Genomic DNA, 18,689 nt, shown 5'->3' on the forward strand with positions numbered 1-18,689 from the left:
GCTGCTGATGCTGCCGTCGTTGCTAGGCCTCCCAGTAGCAGGCATTCAGCTAGATAGTTAGATAGAACTGATACCCTTATCCATTTAGTTGTCCTTCACTGACGTGAACGTGTGCTGGATGCTTCAAGCTAGCAAGTTAGTTTAAACATTTTACGTTTACGAAACGTTTCCATCTACACCAGCCCGGTGCTTCTCGTAGGTATGGCGTAGAAAACAACAGGTAGACGACCGGTGGCACGAAACATTCTGTTACGCTCAGGGAGCAGTAGTGTTTGCAGCTAGTGTTTGTGGTCTCTTAAAAGTGAATCGCGGACAATGCGTCGACACTACTGAACGGGCCTCGCAGCATGCGTGGATACCCTCCAGCTGGAAGCCACAATCGACAAATAATAATAATAGTAATAGTGCTATAGATGGTGGATGAGCACAGTCGTCGCTGTCGTGCATGGCGTGGTAACAGAAGACAAACGAATTATGTGATCTAGTTAATCCTAGGATAAAGTCAAACGCAAAGCTCCTAACTGAGCAGCATCGAAGGAGGTGCCCCTTATCACCCCGAAAGGCGGATCAAGAATTCCTTTTTGCACCGAGATGCTCGGTAGAAAGACAATGACAACGAGAATGGCGTAGAACAGTAGTGAAGAGTCTGCGATAAATGCACGCTGCTAGTCTAGTGGAACCGGAAGGAGCCCTGCCCAGTGTTGAGAGTGGGATTTTAAAGCATAACGTGAAGATTGGTAAATCCGACTGCCCAACGAGTGAGGAGTACGCGAGATACATGAGAAAGGAACAGGAACAGGAAGCGAAGGTGGATGTGCGGGTAGTCTGCTATTCTTGCATCGTAACCCCTAAGAAGGCGTTCTTTCAATCCTCAAACACTTACTTCTTTCCGCTGTTTATAGAATTGTTTCCCCTTGTTGCATTGTCCTGCCGTGGGCTGTGTCATCGGGTTTGGGGGACGCAACAGAATACGGTTTACGAATTCCAATTACACTACTATTAGCGTGTATTTCATGTACTACAGAAAACAATAATTATTTAATGCAAGAAACAAGGTGGAATCTCGTGTCGTCCATACATTTACGATCCGAAGCATACGCGACATGCAAGGAAGCAATCCGAATCATTCTCCCAAGTCAGCAAGCGCAAAGTGATAGCGATAGAAACGAACAAAGCCACCCATGCTATCTTGGAAGTCATCAACATGATAAGAAGGTACGATAAATCGGATTACTTGGTGATCCCACACCAAGTAATCCGATTTATCATGCCATGCCATTGGAGAGGCGCTCAATACTTGCTCAACAACTGCAGTGACCGCTGATGCTGCCTAAACCTTGATCCTCAGTCCACGCCACACATTCCACAGTTAATTATCTGTGGAAGTGTCTCCGGTGACCTCTAGAAAATGCTTACCGGTCATCGCGCGATCGTCGTTAAGGGTAGGGGGGAGGGCACGATCATGTTTTGATTCGATTCGCAACGTGACGACTCGGCGGGGTTCGGGGTGAACATAAAGAAAGGGGTGAAAAGCATGTGCGTGATGTCACGCACACAACGGTGCTACCGCACACCTGCGCATTGCGTCCTGGAATCCCTAAAACATCTGATGAGGACCACTTGGAAAGTGTCGTTTGTTTGGTTTATCTAGACCACGGAACGGGTCCGAGTTCTGATCCAATATTTGCGGTTACTCCGTTGATAAGAGTGCCCCACCATACGGTAGATGAGGTTGCTGTTGGTTGATGATAAACGCATCGGAATCGTTGTTAAAACAGAGTCTCGCGTGGTGTGGTAAGCTCGCGGATGCACACAGTTACATGCTCGATTGGGAGGGGACAGCTGCACTTGAACTCGCTCTCTCGTCGTCGACGACGATGTGATCCTCGTTGTTGGCTGCCTGTGCTTCTGCACACAACGGATTCACAAGTCATTCGGTGACGATCGTCTTGATTGTGAACACGAGCCCAGGTTGAGCACAAATGGCCGCGACTAGTCTGGATACCGGGAGTTTGCTGTTCGAGGAGAAACCCCTGCACATGCCAACGCTGCAGGAGCTACGTGATGGTACGTCTGTCTTCCTGCGCTACCGTGAAAGTGGTCTAACCACTCCTTACCTAATCTTCCTCTCACTTGTGTCTAGTGCTTGCCGATGGTTTAAAATCATGCTTCACGACGGTCGACGTCGAGGTAGTGGAGTGTCCGGATTTGACGCGCGCACCCTTTCACCTGGCCGGTGGGGGGCTATGCGGTTCGGCAACGCTCGTCGAGATTGGTGGTCCACCCTATCTTCTACCGACCGTCGATCGTAGCAAGCTGTACGATGTGATCGAGGTATCGAAACGTGCGCTACCGGATACCGTTGCCTCCAGCAAGTCCTTCATTTCGATCGGTGCCGGTGCTGGACCGTTCCCGCTCGTAGACTCCAACTGCGAGGGTATATTCAACGTGCGTCACAGCCCACCAGGTACGATCGTCAGTGAGAGCCACCTGGCAATCGTGGCACCGGAAACTGGCAAGGCGTCGATTCGTAAGATACCGAACACGGAAACACGGTGCGCACTATTGGCGAACCTGCTCGTATCGGAGGGTAGGCCTGGTCCGGTACTGAAGGTCAGCTGTAAGCGGCGCACCGGAAACAAAGACTTTATAGCGAGCATCCGCACCTGCCTGGCGGATCGGTACGGTGACGAGCAGACGGTCGGATTGGGTGGTGTATTTCTGCTGGTCGCGGGAAAGGCGAAACAACACGTGATGTCTCCGTTCTCGACCACACCGATCCACACCGAGGAGCAGCTGAACGAGTGGCTCAACTTCTACGATATGCCGGCACCACTCATCAACCTTGGCACGCTCGTCACGAACGAATGCGATCTCGATTTGCGGCTCCAGCACTTCCACTCCTTCTCGACGCACGGTCACGGTGGACATTATCATATCGACACGACACCCGATACGGTCGAGTACGAAGGATACTTTGTCGTTGGGGAGCGGATCGTGCGTGTCGATAAACCACTCATCACGCACAAGTTCGGACGGGACTAGAGGGGGCCAAGAATATGGTAATGCAGCAGCATACATCTGCGCGCGGTGGCCCCGAAGAGAAGGATGCATTAATAAACACGGATTGATAAGAACTGGGTCAACGAGTAGCAGCAGCAGCGCATTTCATGTAGGTCATCGTAGGGCGAAGACGTAGTTTTGCACGAAGGCGATAAGGGGTCCGGTCATCAGAACGAATTGTCCGAGTCAGGCTGGTGATAAGAAGAACCAGTGGACAGTAAGTGAGGTTCAGAGGGTCGTGATTTGTTTGACAGCCGAAATTAGTGTTTCGGAACAGGGTGCCGAGTGTTAATTGGATTATTAGACGAGATAATTGTTTAACACTTGGTCAGGATTCAATTGCCATTCTCTTCTACCGTTCAAAGTTGGCATTCGTGAAGCCGCCATTGAAGGTCTGGTAAACCTGTCGCCAGAACGCCATCCGTTCCCGGTGCGGATCCATCGCCATCTGAGGTTCGGCCGTTATCTTAAGATACGGTAAGCGATAGTTCGATGCTTTGGGATCCACCATCGGTACCGGGTCCCAATGGAAGGGTAATGATTCATCGTGCGATGGCGTTGGATTGCCGTATTTGGCAAAGTTGGTCCACAAGCGGCACATGTAGCGCCGGACACGTGCTTCCGCCGAGTGTGCAGCAACGGTTTTCGGTGTCATTCTCATGCTACGGAGAGGAAAAGATATCAGATCAGCAAGGATGGCTCTCAAATCTCGGAGCATCCAGTTCTATACTCACTGGAACAGGTAGCATAGTTCATCCGCATGGAACGCTCCGGGTACGTCAAGGCCAAGATACTGCTTGTATAGATTAAGGGTTCCTTCGAAATCGAAGCGATAAAAATAGAGCGGTGATCTGTGCTGAAAGCGGGCATGCAGTTCTGCCGTAATCTGTGATGAAATGGCGTAGGTATAATCGGTGAGCAGATCTGAACATTCGGCTTTCCGTTTCGGGGAGTAACCAGTCGGTCCGAAGTAGAGCTGCTCCAACTCGTTCGCCAGCTGCCTGGCGGCCGGCGATCGTAAATCGATATTGATCGTGCGTGGTATCACGCGTTGCATACCGGCGCGGTATAGCTCCGGGTACTTCAATATGTGTCCGGTAATGGAGGCACCGTCTCGTGCATTGTAACCCATCATGACGGGAATGTCCTTTATGTGGTTTTTTGTTCGCATCGCAACGGCCGCATGGAGTGGTACGATCGGATCGGAACTATCGGCATCCACAACCGGACGAAAGGGTATGGGAAGTCCACGCTCTCGCTCTTCCTCCGGCACGACACGCTGAACGATTTCTGCCAGTGTTTTTGGCGAAGCCTGCCTTAAACTATCGAGCATTTCAGCATCCGACTCCGCTAGGGGGTTGATCTGCTGGGCAAGCCGCCGGCTATTACCGATCGTGTCATTGGGCAAACCAAATCCCGTCAATGAGTGACCGCTCTGGCAGATCGCTTTATGGAAGTACGGTTGAGACGCAGGCGATAACAAGTGCAGGTGAACCGCTGCCCCTCCTGAGCTTTCGCCACACAACGTTATATTGTTTGCGTCACCATTGAAGCGGCCAATGTTTTCCGATACCCAGCGTAGTGCCAATAACTGATCTTTGAGGCCTGCGTTTCCCTCAATTCCTTGGGTCGGTAGATGCAAAAAGCCCAGCGCGCCAAGGCGATAATTCAAAGTGACTACTATCACACCTTCCTGCAGAAGATACTCCGGTGAGTAGCTGGAAAATAGACGAGAAGGGACATAAGCTACCGCTACTTTATAGTGTTTTGTAGGGTGTTTAGAATTTTTTTTGGGTTTTTTTTTACCAGTCATTGTTGCCACTACCATACATCCAGCCACCTCCATGGATGAAAATAAGCACGGGTAAAGGACTGGGTCTCTGCTGGGTCTCTGGTGCCGGTGTATACACGTTCAGGTGCAGACAATCCTCCGATCCTTGCCATGTTTTATTAAAAGGATTCCTCGCTACCGAGGGGTCTCGTTCGACGCTGCAATCCAGAATGGAAACAGGAAATCGCTCCAGTGGTTCGGCTGCCAAGAAACGGTTCCCACCGATTGGTGCCTTAGCGTAAGGTATTCCACGGAACGCATGAAACACGCCACCGTCCGGAAGCTCCTCCTTTACCCCACTAACCGTACCACTTTTCAGTTCCACATTAATCCGACTATTGCCACTCATCTACACATGCGAATCAGAAAATTGCCGGTTAGAATGATTGCAAAACGGAACACCTGCATGTGTTCCAGTTGATCCACTTACTTTTCGAACCAGATCCGGTATGATCTTCTTGGAGCGATTCCAAACGATGGCGGAACGGCTCGAAAACATTATGAGCTATGATTAGCTGCCGACCGGGCGGTAGAGTATATATTGCACCTCGACCACCTGGTTCGGCCGTACAGCAGAGCAACAATGATCGCATGTTGCAACTGGCTCTGGCGATCTATGCACGATCGCACCGTCTGCACGCGAGAAATATTTGCATTTGTAAAAAACAAGTTCAAGCCGAATTTGGGGTGAATTCGACCGAATTTGTGGCCACGCTGGCCACTGCAACCCATGCTCGACAAGTGCAACCCAAAGCATGCTCCGAGTTTTTGGTTTTTTATTTTTTTTTTCAAAATTCAAATAACCGTCATTTTAAATGCCCGTCAAAAGTCACGTTGACAGTTGTTTGTTTACGTTTTGCGGCTGGTTCGTGGAAAACGCTTTTAAATTTTGTTAAACCTCTTTTTGGACTATTTAACGTGTTGCAAAACCTGAAAACCATAAAAGGACGAAAGGTCGAGTGATGCTACAGGTTTGCCGGAAGTGCCCTCAATATCAGTAACAGCAAAGTGAGACTAATTGAGTATTATGCTTAAGCTAAGCACTCTGGGACTGAGAAACGCACGACTTTTCTCCACGACCGGTTTCTCTTGGGCAAGTATTGGGTGTTTCGATTGGCAAACCCTAGACCTCATGACCCTAGACTCCCCCCCCCCCCTCCCCACTTCCGATACGATCAATCTCCGACACCGACCTTCGGACCTTCTGTGAGCCCTAGAATACCAGTCAAGAGATCTGCCCCCACCCCTTTCGGTGGCATGAAATGGCAAATGTAGCTTTATCACTTACTTTGATAACACGTACAACAACACGCACGCACGCACTTGGGGACAACACATCAGATTACTGTTTGCAGTAGATGCAGGTCATTGTGCGGCCATCATCGTTTGGTATAGAGGTGACCATCAGCCTCCGGAGAAGTGGCAACCTGCATCAGTACCAACCTTCTAATACGCTTTTCATTTTTTGTTTCCCCTATCGTAGATGAGAAACGTCGATCGCGTCAATGTGAAGGTACAGCAGGGTACGGTTAGTGGGGTGAAGGAGGAGCTTCCGGACGGTGGCGTGTTTCATGCGTTCCGTGGCATCCCGTACGCCAAACCGCCCATCGGAGAGCTACGCTTTCGAGCACCGCAACCGTTGGAACGATTCCCGTACCCGGTGTTGGACTGTAGTGTCGAGCGTGATGTGTGCTTTAGCCGGAACATGTTCACGCAGGAACTGGAAGGTTCCGAGGATTGTCTGCATCTGAACGTGTACACACCGGCTCCGGAGGCCACCCAGCAGAGTCCCGGGCCGCTTCCGGTCTTAGTGTTCATTCATGGTGGGGCGTTTCTTTTTGGTAGCGGTAATTCCGACTGGTAAAAAAAGCTTAATTCATTAGAGTTAATTAATTAATTAATTATATTTAGATTTAATTAGCTAGAAATTTAGACAGTAGCGGTAGCTAATGGACCATCTCGTCTATTTTCCAGCTACTCACCGGAGTATCTTCTGCAGGAAGGTGTGATAGTAGTCACTTTGAATTATCGCCTTGGCGCGCTGGGCTTTTTGCATCTACCGACCCAAGGAATTGAGGGAAACGCAGGCCTCAAAGATCAGTTATTGGCACTACGCTGGGTATCGGAAAACATTGGCCGCTTCAATGGTGACGCAAACAATATAACGTTGTTTGGTGAAAGCGCCGGTGGCGCCTCAGTTCATCTGCATCTCCTCTCTTCCGCGTCACAACCGTACTTCCATAAAGCGATCTGCCAGAGTGGTGTCTCCGTGATGGAGTGGGTAATGCAGCGTGATTCCGTGGAACGAACACGCACCCTAGCGCGGCTGATCGATCCTGAGGCGAAAACGGATGAACAGGTGTACCGCACCTTGATGGCGGCCAGTCACGTTGAGCTGATGGGTTTGATGGTAAGTACATTGTCGGCTGATGAGAAGCGTCGCGGACTACCGATGCCCTTCAAACCAGTGGTAGAGGAAACCGTCGGTCCGGATACGATCGTAGCGGTCCATCCAATCGTTGCCATGCAGCAACCGAACCGATTACCGGAAATTCCAATAATAATCGGAAATAATAATGGCGAAGGCATCATAATGATGCTAGATGCATCGAAAAAGTTGGACCTTTACGATAACGATATGGCTCGGATGGTACCACGGTCGGTGAATGTGGCACCGGAGAGTGCCGCCTGCGAGCAGCTGGGCAACGAAATCAAACAGTTTTACTTCGGTACGAAAGGTGTGTGTGAGGCAACGGTCAATCAGCTGGCGGACTTGATGACGGATTATCATTTCGGAATACTGGCCAATACGTGCGCGGAGCTGCACGCCCGCTATCAGCACCGTTCCCCGATGTATTTTTACGACTTTTCATATGATAATGAATTAAATATGTATAAAAGGCTCTTGCAGCTAAAGATTCCGGGTGCGTGTCACGCGGATGAGCTTTCGTATTTGTTTAAGTAAGTCTCCTGGCTCGTTGCCCGGATGCAAAAGGGACGAAACCTTTAACTGTTCTTGTTTTTTTACCTCCCTTTCCGTAGAATGCGATTAGCGAACTATGATGTTGGGCAAGACACCCCTGCTGGTCGTGTGCGTCGTACGATGTGCCGACTGTGGACAAACTTTGCCAAATATGGCAATCCAACGCCAGCCAACGATGGCAATCTGTCGTGCCGCTGGGAACCGGTAGATAAAATAGATCCCCGCGCTCCGGCCGATGCGTTCCAGCTCAAGTATTTAGACATTGGGGCAGAGTTGAAGATGGCTGTTAATCCGGCCAAAGATCGGATCGATTTTTGGCGAAGTGTTTATCGAAAATGGAACGAAACTTTCCTTAAAGTGAAACTATGAGGACTGCACGGGATTGTTAAAGGTATTTGGGTATTTTGTATTTTTAATAAAGACAATTCAATGACGATTAGGGTGAATTTTTAATCCACTTTGGGAAGCAGATGCGATCCATTGAACTGTTGGAACAGGCCGTTCCAGAACTGGAACCGCTCGGCGAAACAATCCTCAATCATTACGTTCTCAATCGGTGCGCTGCTCTTCAATTCCAGAGCCGGTAGCTGGAATCTTGTAACCGAATCGCTCATCCTCGGTACCGTACTCCATTGTTCGACGGTTGCACGCGGAGTGCCGGTGCGTGCGAAGTCGGTCCAGATACGACAGCAAAACGATCGAAATTTTGCCGCATCCGATGCCTCGTCGATGGATTGTGTGTTCATCAGGGAGGAGCTGTGTAGAACAGTGATACGAGGACGGGCCTTAACAGAACAGAAAGTTGATGTAAGATGTTGCCGGCTCACCTGAACAGATAGTAGACTTCATCTCCGTGTGAAGCGGCCGTTTGCTCCGGGGGTATGTTAAGACGATCTCTAAACACGTTCAGCTCGCCCACGTACGAGAACACGAAGCAGTACAATGGTGCACTGGAACGGGGAATATCACATTTTAAATGTTACCTCCGTAGAGTCACTAGATGCAGAGTCAGAGTCCCTTTACCCTTGATAACGTGCGTGCAATTCTGCGGCCAGGAACATAGCATACGTGTTGAAATTGTCACTCAAAACCGGAATCATATCCGCGATAGTGTCGCTTGCGATGGGACGATTCTTGAGGAAGAAAGCCATCGTCATATCGGTAGCAAGTTGGCGGGCTTGCCGATCATCTCGAACGTTCAGTGTCGCCGGTAGCAGTCTACCGGGGTCGTTCTGGAACATTGGGAGCTTCTCTACCACAAAGCTCCACAAACCGATTGCTTCCTCCTGTGTAGTACCCATCATTAGTGGGATCTCCCTCTGGAAGGTTCGTTTGGCTGCCTCGGTCGGATGCTCCGTCAGAATGGCATCCTCGCTTCCGGCATCGGATTGCTGTTCTATGACCGGCGTGAAGGGAAAGCAAAGAAGCCACGATTGTTCGTACTCGGTCATGGCCTGGAACTGCAGGGTGGTCATCTTCTCGGCCGAAGCACCCATCAGCGTCGAGAGAATTGCCTCGTCTGAGTCGCTTTCGGTCGCACCGAGCAGGCGTGCCAGGTTCCGGGCACGAAGTTCCGGGTCTCGCTGCCATACCCACTCGTTAAATGCCGTTCCACTTTGAGCGATCGCCTTGTGGAAGTACTTCCTGTAATGAGGGGGTAAGGGTATTCATCATGTATTCCCCGAAAACAGAGCCTCGTCGGGCCTTAATCCTTACCGTGACCCCTCACTGAGATAATGCAGATGTACTGAGGCCCCGCCTGCGCTTTCGCCCATGATGGTGATATTATTGTGATCCCCTCCGAACCGTTCGATGTTTTCCCGTACCCACCGGAAGCTCATCCGTTGATCTTTCAGCCCCATGTTACCGGTTATGCCGACACTAGGGAGGCAAAGAAACCCTAGCGGTCCAAGGCGATAGTTGATCGTTACGACGATCACACCCTGCTGCACTAGATACTCCGGATCGTACTGAGCTGAATGTCCCGATCCTACAAAGAACCCCCCGCCGTGCACCCAAACTATAACCGGATATAGCTGGTTCGCTGGTTGCAAGTTCGGCGAGAACACGTTCAGATAGAGACAATCCTCCGACTTGTGATCGACGAATGGCATCGGAAAACGGGACTCATCGGCGTAACTACATGGGCCCTCGGTCAGACACTCCAGAGGATCACTCGCGAATGATGCCAACGGAACCGGTGGCTTAAAGCGAAGTTCACCGACCGGAGGCTTGGCGTACGGTATGCCCTTGAACACGAAACAATCGGCGCCATTCGGTAGCGCCAGCTTCTGCCCGATAATGGTGCCAGCGGGTAGCGTGACCGTAACCTTGCGTTCTTCAGCCATCGTGGACGAGTTGCAACTTGATACTGACGATCGCAGGCCATCAGACGACTACGGATGGTCCCTTAAGTGGCTGATGCTGTAGCAGCAGTGATGCTCGCGACTCAACCGCAAACACGACGCTTATCTTGCTTGTGATTAGAGCCGCCGGTGCTGTCGGCAAAGCTGCGGTTCGTCTGATTATTTCAACGAGTTTTATTAGATAATGGGCGGAGACGGAATTCGATTTGAAGATCCGGGCGTGTCATCATCCCGGTGCATTTGGCAAAGAAGGCCAATCGTTGGAGTTTGTCTGGACTCGAAAGTATATTCTGGTGCTGATTGAAATTTTACTTTCGCCTCCGTTTTCGTTCGCAAATTAACGAAATTTAGAGTAGCGCTCCAATGGACCTGCCACCCCACAATCCACTGGATGCGGAAAGCAAGGCACGACGATTGGCGTCGTTTTTCGGATGCAAACCTGCTGCCACTGATGCGGAGGTCTTTGGTAAAAGCAGCAATCGGATGATGATCGGATCTTACAGCATAAGATTGGTTAATGCGTTATTTTGCTCTCTTTGCAGAAATTTTTAACTCAGTCCCACCGGGCCAGTTGGCCAAACATCAGAAAGATGCCCTAACACCGTACGAAAGAACACTGGATTCGGTTTATGCGTTTCGGCCAACGATTGAAGTCGCAAACTCCAATGATCAGTGCAATGCAGTGATGGAAAATGCATTTACTGCACTGACGCGTCCGGAAAGTGCCGAAGGAGTACCGCGGTGCATCGCATGCCGATGATGTGTGCTATTTGTTTAGCTCTTGGTACTTAAAAACCGATCGAGCGATCAGTGTAGATTCGAAGGCATACCATCTGAGGGAGAGTATGTGTCGTATTTGGACTAACTTCGCTAAAACGGGCCTTCCGACGGCGATGGATGAGGGTAGTAAAATCCCTTGGAATCCGGTGAAAGATCCGTACGCCTTCCGTTTCACTACATCCGTACTCTGTATTGGAAAGAACATCGCAATGAAGGAACAGAGTGAGTTAGATGCTCGAATGGAATTTTGGCGGCAACTGTATACCAAATATAATCGTGCCTATTAGTAGACTTCCGGTAGACACACACACGCTATCCGTTGCCGAGCGTAGCATATCTGCTGCTGTGTTACATTCGCGGTGCGCAAAGAGATAGCGGAAGCTGCTTTAATGCTTATCTTTGGTTCCATAAACTTGACACTGATTCACATCGCGTAAGGCATACTTCGGGGAACAGATTGGACGGTCTAGTTGGCTTGCGTTCCCTCGTTTATCTCAAAGATTATCCATCGTCTGCTTTAGTGTTTTGGGCCCCCATTTTGATCACAAATAAAAAAAACAAACTCACTTTTCTTAGTAACTGTTCAGTTAATTCCTTTCGATCCATTTGCCATTTTAAGCGTAACATGAAAACACATCATCCTAAGGCAGTTTGTTTCTTCCATACTCCTTGTATTGCTTGCGCAAGGTCACTGCACCAATCTTATCTCGCTGCTACAGAGATAGGATATAGAAGGCATTAATTTAAGATATCTCGGCCCCCGTGGTTCAGTTGTGAAGGCGTCGATACCCAGAGTTCAGTTTTTCGCGCACTTCCGAGCACAATGGTCATCCACAAGATATACGTACCGCCGTCGGTTGTGAAGCTACCACCGGTAGTGGATACGACACATTTGCCACCGGCCACCGCTTATCAGGTAAGAGGCGTAGTTTTGCACCGGATTGGAGGGATGCATTCCTTTTTCGTGTTATATAACTTCATCGGATCTTTTTCTCTCTCTCTCTGTGTCTTCGCTCGCTAGCCACCAGCGGGCTCGGATTTTCCGTTGATTGTGGATGATGCTGGAGCGCCGATCAGCGTCGGTACGTTGCCACCGTTGGCGGATGACATAGGAACGTTGCCAACGTCCGCGGATGACGCGGTGCTTGAGCTGGGACCGGGGAAGATTGTCGGCCGTAGGAGGGTTCTGCCGAATGGTACGGAGTACTACTCGTACCAAGGCATTCCCTACGCCCATCCGCCCGTCGGTGAGCTACGGTTTAAGCCACCGGTTCCGTTGGAAAAGTTCGCCGAAGAACCGTTGCAGTGTGGAGTGGAGAGAAGCATATGCCTCGCCAGTTTCTATCTACCGGCGAGTCCTCCGGGAACCGAGGATTGTCTCTATCTGAATGTCTACACGACGAACGCACCCGGTAATGTGGGAGTTCCACTTAAACCGACGATGCTATTCATACACGGCGGAGGCTACTATACTGGTAGTGGTAATACTGATTTTTACGGACCGGAGGTACTACTTCAGCATGACGTCATTCTGGTTACGGTCAACTATAGGCTGGGTCCTCTCGGGTTTATGGCGCTTCCGGCAGCTGGTGTGTATGGAAACCAGGGCCTGAAGGACCAGCAGCTGGCGTTGAAGTGGGTTCACGATAATATTGCTCGGTTCGGAGGTGATCCAGAGAACGTGACACTGATGGGAGAGAGCGCCGGCAGTGGTTCCGTTGGCTGGCACTATCTGTCGCCGAAATCACGACAGTTCTTCCACAAGGCCATCTGCCAGTCTGGCTCGGTGTTCTGTCCGTGGGGTATGCAGTATCAGCCGGAGCAGAAGGCGCGTCGATTGGCCGCTCTGCTCGGTTACACCGGAGAGGATGATGCCGGAGTCTTGGGTAAGCTAGCAGGGACCCGATTGCTAGTGTTATCTGGTATCTGTGACTCACACACTCTACTAAACACTCCCCTACAGAGACGCTGCAAAACGCTTCGGCGGAAGACTTGGTGATGAATGCGTCGCGTGCATTCGATGAGACGGATGTTACCACCTACCTGTTGTCTCCGTTCATCCCATCGATCGAGGATGCCGCCTCGGAGGATCCCATTATACCGCAGCGTGGCGAAGAGTTGCTGAAGCAGGCTAATACCATCACCATTCCGCTGATAAGCGGCGTCACCAGCGCCGAGGGTCTGGTGTTCTACGGTACGATGTTGCCGAAGCTGACCGAGCTTGCGGGTAACTTGACGAAGGTACTGCCACTGGATCTGGCAATCCCGCACGATCAGTCCACCGGTGTGGCCGAGGAGGTGCGTCAGTTCTACTTCCAGGATCAACCGATCGATGAGACGAACTATCCGAAGCTGCTGGAGCTGGTGGGTGACGTAGCGTTCAACTTTCCGGTTTATTGTGCCACCGTGCTACAGTCACGCTACCAACCGGAGTAAGTGGCCCGGTGGACGTGCTGCCGAGCGTCGGAAGAAGGCTAATCGCTGAATGGTTTGCCCCATTTTCAGAGCACCCCAGTACTTCTATCGTTTCGGTTACGAGACTGAGTTGAACCAGACGCGCGCCCATTTCAGCGTCCCCGACGGAGTGCCCGGTGCAGCGCATGGCGACGAGCTGGCCTATCTGTTCAACGGATCCGATTTTAAGGTCCAGGTAGAGCGGGACTCGGCCCCAGGCCAGGCACGGGATCTCGTAAGCCGCCTCTGGACGAACTTTGCCAAGTTCGGTAATCCGACACCGGACGATCAGGTTGCAACACTCGGATTCCAGTGGGGACCGGTAGCACCGACGACCGAGGAACCCTTCCGGTTGCCCGCCCTCGACTTCAGCAACGACGCTGTCACGATGGTCGAGAATCCGTTCGCCGAGCGGATCCAGTTCTGGAAGTCGCTGTACGAGCGCTACAATCCAACACTGTTGGCCTAAGTCGTCTCCTGGAGGTCTCCTTTCAGGTTTAGTTGAGCGATAAAAAGGGCCGAGACCACTCCCTAATTTCCCATTCACCCCCTTTTCCCGAGAGTGATTCCACACCGTAGCATAGAACCGAATACACACACACACGCACGCACACATGAAGGCGAAAGATAACGACCCCAAGTGAACGGGCGGCGAGCGGTCACGGTCATTACGAACCCCGTCGCCGCGCCGCTTATCTTGCGTCTTCACTTCGACCTATACCTGTCTGTACATTGTCTTATCGAGCGACCAACGGGCTCATTAACACGCGTCCTTTGCGTTTACTTTATCGCTTGCGCCATCGGAGGGTTGCTCGTGTGACATGTTGCCCAAAAGACCGCTATCAGTGGGGAGCAAATTGTTGCAAATCACGGTTCGATGCAAGCGTCGCCACTGGTGCAATAAACCGTTTCTTTCGCAATCGTCTGTCTGTCGCCATTTAATCGGGGAGGGGTTTAACCGTAACCGTGGTGTTCCGAGGGCCGCAGAAGACCGCATTGATTAATTCGAATGCAAATGCCCAGACGCAGTTGAATGAGAAATGAGCGAACGGATTGCGGGGGTTTTCGGTTAAAAACAAATGCATCACGATGCAGCCGGTCAGTGAGTGAGTCAGTCGGTGGGTCAGCAGCAGCAGCAGATTGACCAGTGGTCAAACAGTATACCAGCACAAAACGACAAGATGGTGATGCGCCGCGTACGTCACATTGATCCAGCGATCCAGCTGGCCGCTCAGCAGGGCTGTGTGAGTCATCGCCTACTACTACGAGCACTGCTGGTGGTGGTTCGGCAGCATACATTACGCATACACACACACACACTCCTTTCGGTGTTACAGGCCGCCTCCCGGGTGATGGTGAAGGTAGCCCAAGGGTTCATCTATGGCACCAAGGATCGTCTACCGAATGGCCAGCCGTACTATTGCTTCAAGGGTGTACCATACGCTCAGCCACCGATCGGTCCGTTGCGCTTTGCCTCTCCCGTACCGATCGAGAAGTACTCCGTCACCTACCTGGATTGTAGCAGTGAGCGAAGTGCCTGTCTCGGGCGTGATGTGATTACACGTGAGATTACCGGATCGGAGGATGGCCTGTTTTTGAATGTCTATACTCCACGGATCGGGAAAGATGTGGATCCGGCAGCGGAACCCATCCTTCTTCCCGTGATTGTATTCTTCCATGGTGGAGGTATGACGGGAGGAAACGCTGACAGCGGCCTCTACCTACCGGACTATCTCGTGCAGGAGGGCGTCATCGTCGTTACGGTCAACTATCGGCTTGGAGTGCTCGGATTCCTCTGCCTTCCGCAGGCCGGTATCGAGGGGAATGCAGGGCTGAAGGATCAGGTAAGGTCGCTGCAACGCTACGGAAAAGATGACCACAAAGAGACGACTCTTCACCTGCGATTTGGTTACTACTTGCAGCGAATGGCCTTGCAGTGGGTACAGCAGAACATCCGAGTGTTTGGAGGTGACCGGGAAAATGTAACCCTTGCCGGGGCTAGCTCCGGTGGGACCAACGTCGTGATGCATTGTTTTTCCGACCAGTCCCGTCGGCTGTTCCACAAAGCGATCGCCCAGAGTGGAACCGTGTTTGCGGATTTGGTGTACCAGACGGAACCGGAGGAACGGGCCCGTTCGCTGGCACGTATTTTCGGGTACGAAGGAACGTCGGATGAGGCAGTGCTCAAAACACTGCGCGACGTACCGGCCAGGCGGTTGTGCGAAGCTCAATTCCTCGTGCTATCGCCCCGACAACGAGAGTACGAATCGATCTTTCACTTTCCGTTTACCACCGTCATCGAGCGACCGGAATCGGTGGATGCCGTGCTGCGGCGGACACCGGTGGAGTATCTGCGGGAGCGCGATCACTTCACGATGCCGGTACTGTGCGGGTATAATGATCGGGACGGTATGCTGGAGCTGATCGATATGATGAAGCATCTGGCGGTGTACAATGAGCGACCGGAGAAGCTGATCTGCGCTTCGTTCGATGTGGATTACTTTAGCCCGGAGGCACGGGCCCTTGGGGAGGAGCTGAAGCGCCATTACCTCGGCGGGGAACCCATTGCCCGGGGTAACATTAGCCCGGTGGTGGACCTGCTAACGGATCGGTTTCTGGTCGGATTCTATGTGCTCTGTCAACTGTGGCATCAGCACCAGACGAAGGTACCGATGTACGCGTACCGCTTCGCATACGATGGTTCCCTCAACAAGAGTAAGGATTTGCTCAAGTTTCGCGATTTGGCGGGCGCTTGCCACATCGACGAGGTTTACTATCTGTTTAGCTCGGCCTTGCTACGCACGGAGGTGGCTGCCGGGGATCCGGCCTATCAGATGCGTCGTACGATGGTGCAGATGTGGACGAACTTTGCCAAGTACTCGGATCCAACGCCGTCGCACGATGAACGGCTTACGGTACGGTGGAAGCCGATGGAGGCGATAACGGATGGGGAGGGAAACACGAACTATACGCTTCTGTCGATCGGTAACGGCGGGCTGAAGATGGACACGATGCCCGAGCTGGGCCGCATGGGAAAGTATCTCGAGTTGTTGCGACGCTGTAATGGGGCCATTGATCAGTTTCCCATACCGAAGGCACCAGTGGCGCAACAGGAGCAAAGGGAAGATACTAAAGCAGGCTCTTGATGCTGATGGACCAACCGTTAATGGTATTCCATCGAAACATTCTGACTACTGGTGATGCTCATTAGACATCTAGAAGTCGTGCGTCTTCCATGTTTTTGCTGGTTTTTAGTGAGCGTTCCGTGTAATAACTTATGCTTCTTACTATTAGACTAACATTAGAAGTGTTCTTCCCCAGGCTGCTAAGTGTTAGCAACGTATAGCTTTAAGCATCTAAATAAAGATATTTTTTTGAAGACTCCTTAAACGACATGTTGCCACTTGATTCGAGAACAAAGCGAACGGGTGGACGCACGAGGGCAACTGAATCGGGGCAGAGAATATTAGATCATACTTTCATGATTTTCCATTAGAAGACGGCCACTGCTCGCTGCGACCCGTAACCAGCTGGCCGTTGAGCTGTGATGATGCGAGGATCAAACAAGTCCTGTACCATCCCGGCCCTGGCCCTGGTTGATGAATAATTAAGATGTCAAAGGCAGCAAGCGGCTCGAGTGGTGGTGATGGTGATGTCTGACAGTACAGCGACTGCAAGAAGGAGCGAAATCGCTTGCTGAAAGCTCGTGCAGCTTCTTGCAGCTCCTGTACAGGAATAAACTTGCCGGTTTCCACCCCGGGTTGCCACGGTTTTGCCCGTGGGTGCAGCGGCGTGTTAAATTTTCATTACACCCTTCGCCTCGGAATGTAATTTTGTGAACTCAAAACACAAAACACGCGAAACGCCAGATAAATCAAGATTACGATTTACTGCCAGAGATTGCCGGATTGGCCCGACCGGTATCCATCGTGCCGAATGGCGGGCTCCATCCATTATGAATTTTCATTCGCAAATTACCGGAACCGGAACGTTCGTTTCTTCGTCTGGCGTGGACGAAGTGGAAGTCGATACACGTTCGTTCCCGGTTGCGCTGAACGGAAGCACGATCATCCGCGGCATCCGGGATCCGGCATTTGCAATATTGAGCAGCATTTACCGAACAAACAGAGGCCATGAACCGGGGCTGGACGATTCGACGAAACACAACGCTGCTGCATCCAATTAGATGGAACGAAAAATATTCGTTTTGTAATGAGGACGACGACAGCGAGGGGTGATGATGATGATGATGGTGGTGGTGGAATCGATGAGATGCTTCAATTCCCATCGCTCCCATCCCGGGACCGAGGGAGTGCTCGAGCCGTAATGCTTCTGTGGTGTAGCTCATTAGAGTGCGGTGCGGTTTCCACCTCTAAATCTGATTACCGGTCCAGTGAAGCAGCAAGCAAGTTCCGCTTCCGGTGTAAAGGGATTAGCGGGGTGGGGATGCAGGTGTTAATCAACGCTGGTGGCAAACATTCATCCCTCACTCTTAATCTCTCATCCCGGGGAGCGCTCGGTTTGTGGCGTTTTCCTTTAACTATTTTTTCATTCCTTTTAACCACACCACCGATAAGGGGGTAGCGAAAAGCTATACCAAAGGAGGGGGGAGGGGGAAGAATTAGAAAGTATCCCCGGGGGGAAAGGGACGCATACGTATCCGCACCAGAACGGGTTAAAGAATCCTGGTGGTGGAAATGAACACATTCTGGTCGATTACTTGATGCATAATTCACTAAAACAACGTGTTGCAGAACGGGAACGGGATGGGCGGACGGAAATGAGTTACAAAACTCTCCCTCTCGAGGCACTAACACCCCCACCCCCCCCCCCCGGGAGAACGTGGTGGTTCCGGTATAGTGCGTGAGGCATAAAAAAGGATGACCAAAGTTGGTGAACGACGGCGAGGGCAGTACCACGGGAACCGAATGCACGATTGGATTAATATAACTGGTATGGAAGGTGAGTTCGGCGAGTTACTCTCCTTATCGGTACCGCTACTACTACTGAACCGGTTCAAAATGAGTGAAGAACCGGTTCCGCGCGATCCATAGTTCCGTGGCGTTCATACACGAACGGGGCGCTGTGATGATGAATAATGGATGGAATAATCAAAAGTTGGACGATTGGTGTGTGTGTGTAGGCCGGAGAGACCAGCTGTTCGCGGTCACAGCGCGACGACACCAGGAACGGAACCGATTCGATGATGATG

General features: G+C 51.3%; 6 protein-coding genes across 8 annotated transcripts in view; 4 read left to right on the plus strand and 2 right to left on the minus strand.

Moving 5' to 3' along the window:
- The window catches only part of LOC125956360 (uncharacterized), a 4,322-nt gene extending 3,147 nt beyond the window's left edge, over window positions 1-1,175 (plus strand). Inside the window, exon 5 of the mRNA XM_049688146.1 lies at window positions 1-1,175. This exon is cut by the window's left edge and continues 205 nt beyond it. The gene's annotated coding sequence lies outside the window, so the exon portion shown is untranslated.
- A 522-nt stretch (window positions 1,176-1,697) lies between these two features.
- Window positions 1,698-3,137, plus strand: LOC125956363 (ester hydrolase C11orf54 homolog). The gene is made up of 2 exons (XM_049688151.1): window positions 1,698-2,067; window positions 2,144-3,137. The coding sequence occupies exons 1-2, from the start codon at window positions 1,983-1,985 to the stop codon at window positions 3,043-3,045; spliced, it is 987 nt and encodes a 328-aa protein (XP_049544108.1). The 5' UTR covers window positions 1,698-1,982; the 3' UTR covers window positions 3,046-3,137.
- Window positions 3,138-3,224: 87 nt separating this feature from the next.
- LOC125956364 (uncharacterized) lies at window positions 3,225-3,719 on the minus strand. The gene has a single exon (XM_049688152.1). The coding sequence runs from the start codon at window positions 3,716-3,718 to the stop codon at window positions 3,416-3,418; it is 303 nt and encodes a 100-aa protein (XP_049544109.1). The 5' UTR covers window position 3,719; the 3' UTR covers window positions 3,225-3,415.
- Window positions 3,720-5,759: 2,040 nt separating this feature from the next.
- Window positions 5,760-8,316, plus strand: LOC125956361 (juvenile hormone esterase-like). Of its 3 annotated transcripts, none has more exons than XM_049688147.1 (4): window positions 5,760-5,987; window positions 6,378-6,754; window positions 6,869-7,855; window positions 7,937-8,316. In XM_049688147.1, exons 1-4 carry the CDS (start codon window positions 5,922-5,924, stop codon window positions 8,244-8,246), a joined length of 1,740 nt encoding a protein of 579 aa, XP_049544104.1. In that variant the 5' UTR covers window positions 5,760-5,921; the 3' UTR covers window positions 8,247-8,316. The 3 variants fall into 3 exon arrangements, with proteins under 3 accessions (XP_049544104.1, XP_049544106.1, XP_049544105.1); XM_049688149.1 differs by having other exon boundaries at window positions 5,760-5,902; XM_049688148.1 differs by lacking the exon at window positions 5,760-5,987 and adding an exon at window positions 6,058-6,291.
- LOC125956362 (juvenile hormone esterase-like) lies at window positions 8,268-10,292 on the minus strand. Its single transcript, XM_049688150.1, has 4 exons — window positions 9,594-10,292; window positions 8,901-9,521; window positions 8,705-8,827; window positions 8,268-8,633 (listed from the first exon to the last, which is right to left on the minus strand). Exons 1-4 carry the CDS (start codon window positions 10,223-10,225, stop codon window positions 8,327-8,329), a joined length of 1,683 nt encoding a protein of 560 aa, XP_049544107.1. The 5' UTR covers window positions 10,226-10,292; the 3' UTR covers window positions 8,268-8,326.
- A 1,030-nt stretch (window positions 10,293-11,322) lies between these two features.
- LOC125955620 (uncharacterized) lies at window positions 11,323-16,857 on the plus strand. The gene is made up of 7 exons (XM_049686760.1): window positions 11,323-11,939; window positions 12,045-12,909; window positions 12,987-13,455; window positions 13,529-13,940; window positions 14,593-14,721; window positions 14,815-15,321; window positions 15,400-16,857. The coding sequence occupies exons 1-7, from the start codon at window positions 11,847-11,849 to the stop codon at window positions 16,621-16,623; spliced, it is 3,699 nt and encodes a 1,232-aa protein (XP_049542717.1). The 5' UTR covers window positions 11,323-11,846; the 3' UTR covers window positions 16,624-16,857.
- Window positions 16,858-18,689: the final 1,832 nt, after the last annotated feature.

Source organism: Anopheles darlingi, chromosome 3, assembly GCF_943734745.1.
Source record: "Anopheles darlingi chromosome 3, idAnoDarlMG_H_01, whole genome shotgun sequence".
NCBI classification, from domain to species: domain Eukaryota; kingdom Metazoa; phylum Arthropoda; class Insecta; order Diptera; family Culicidae; genus Anopheles; species Anopheles darlingi.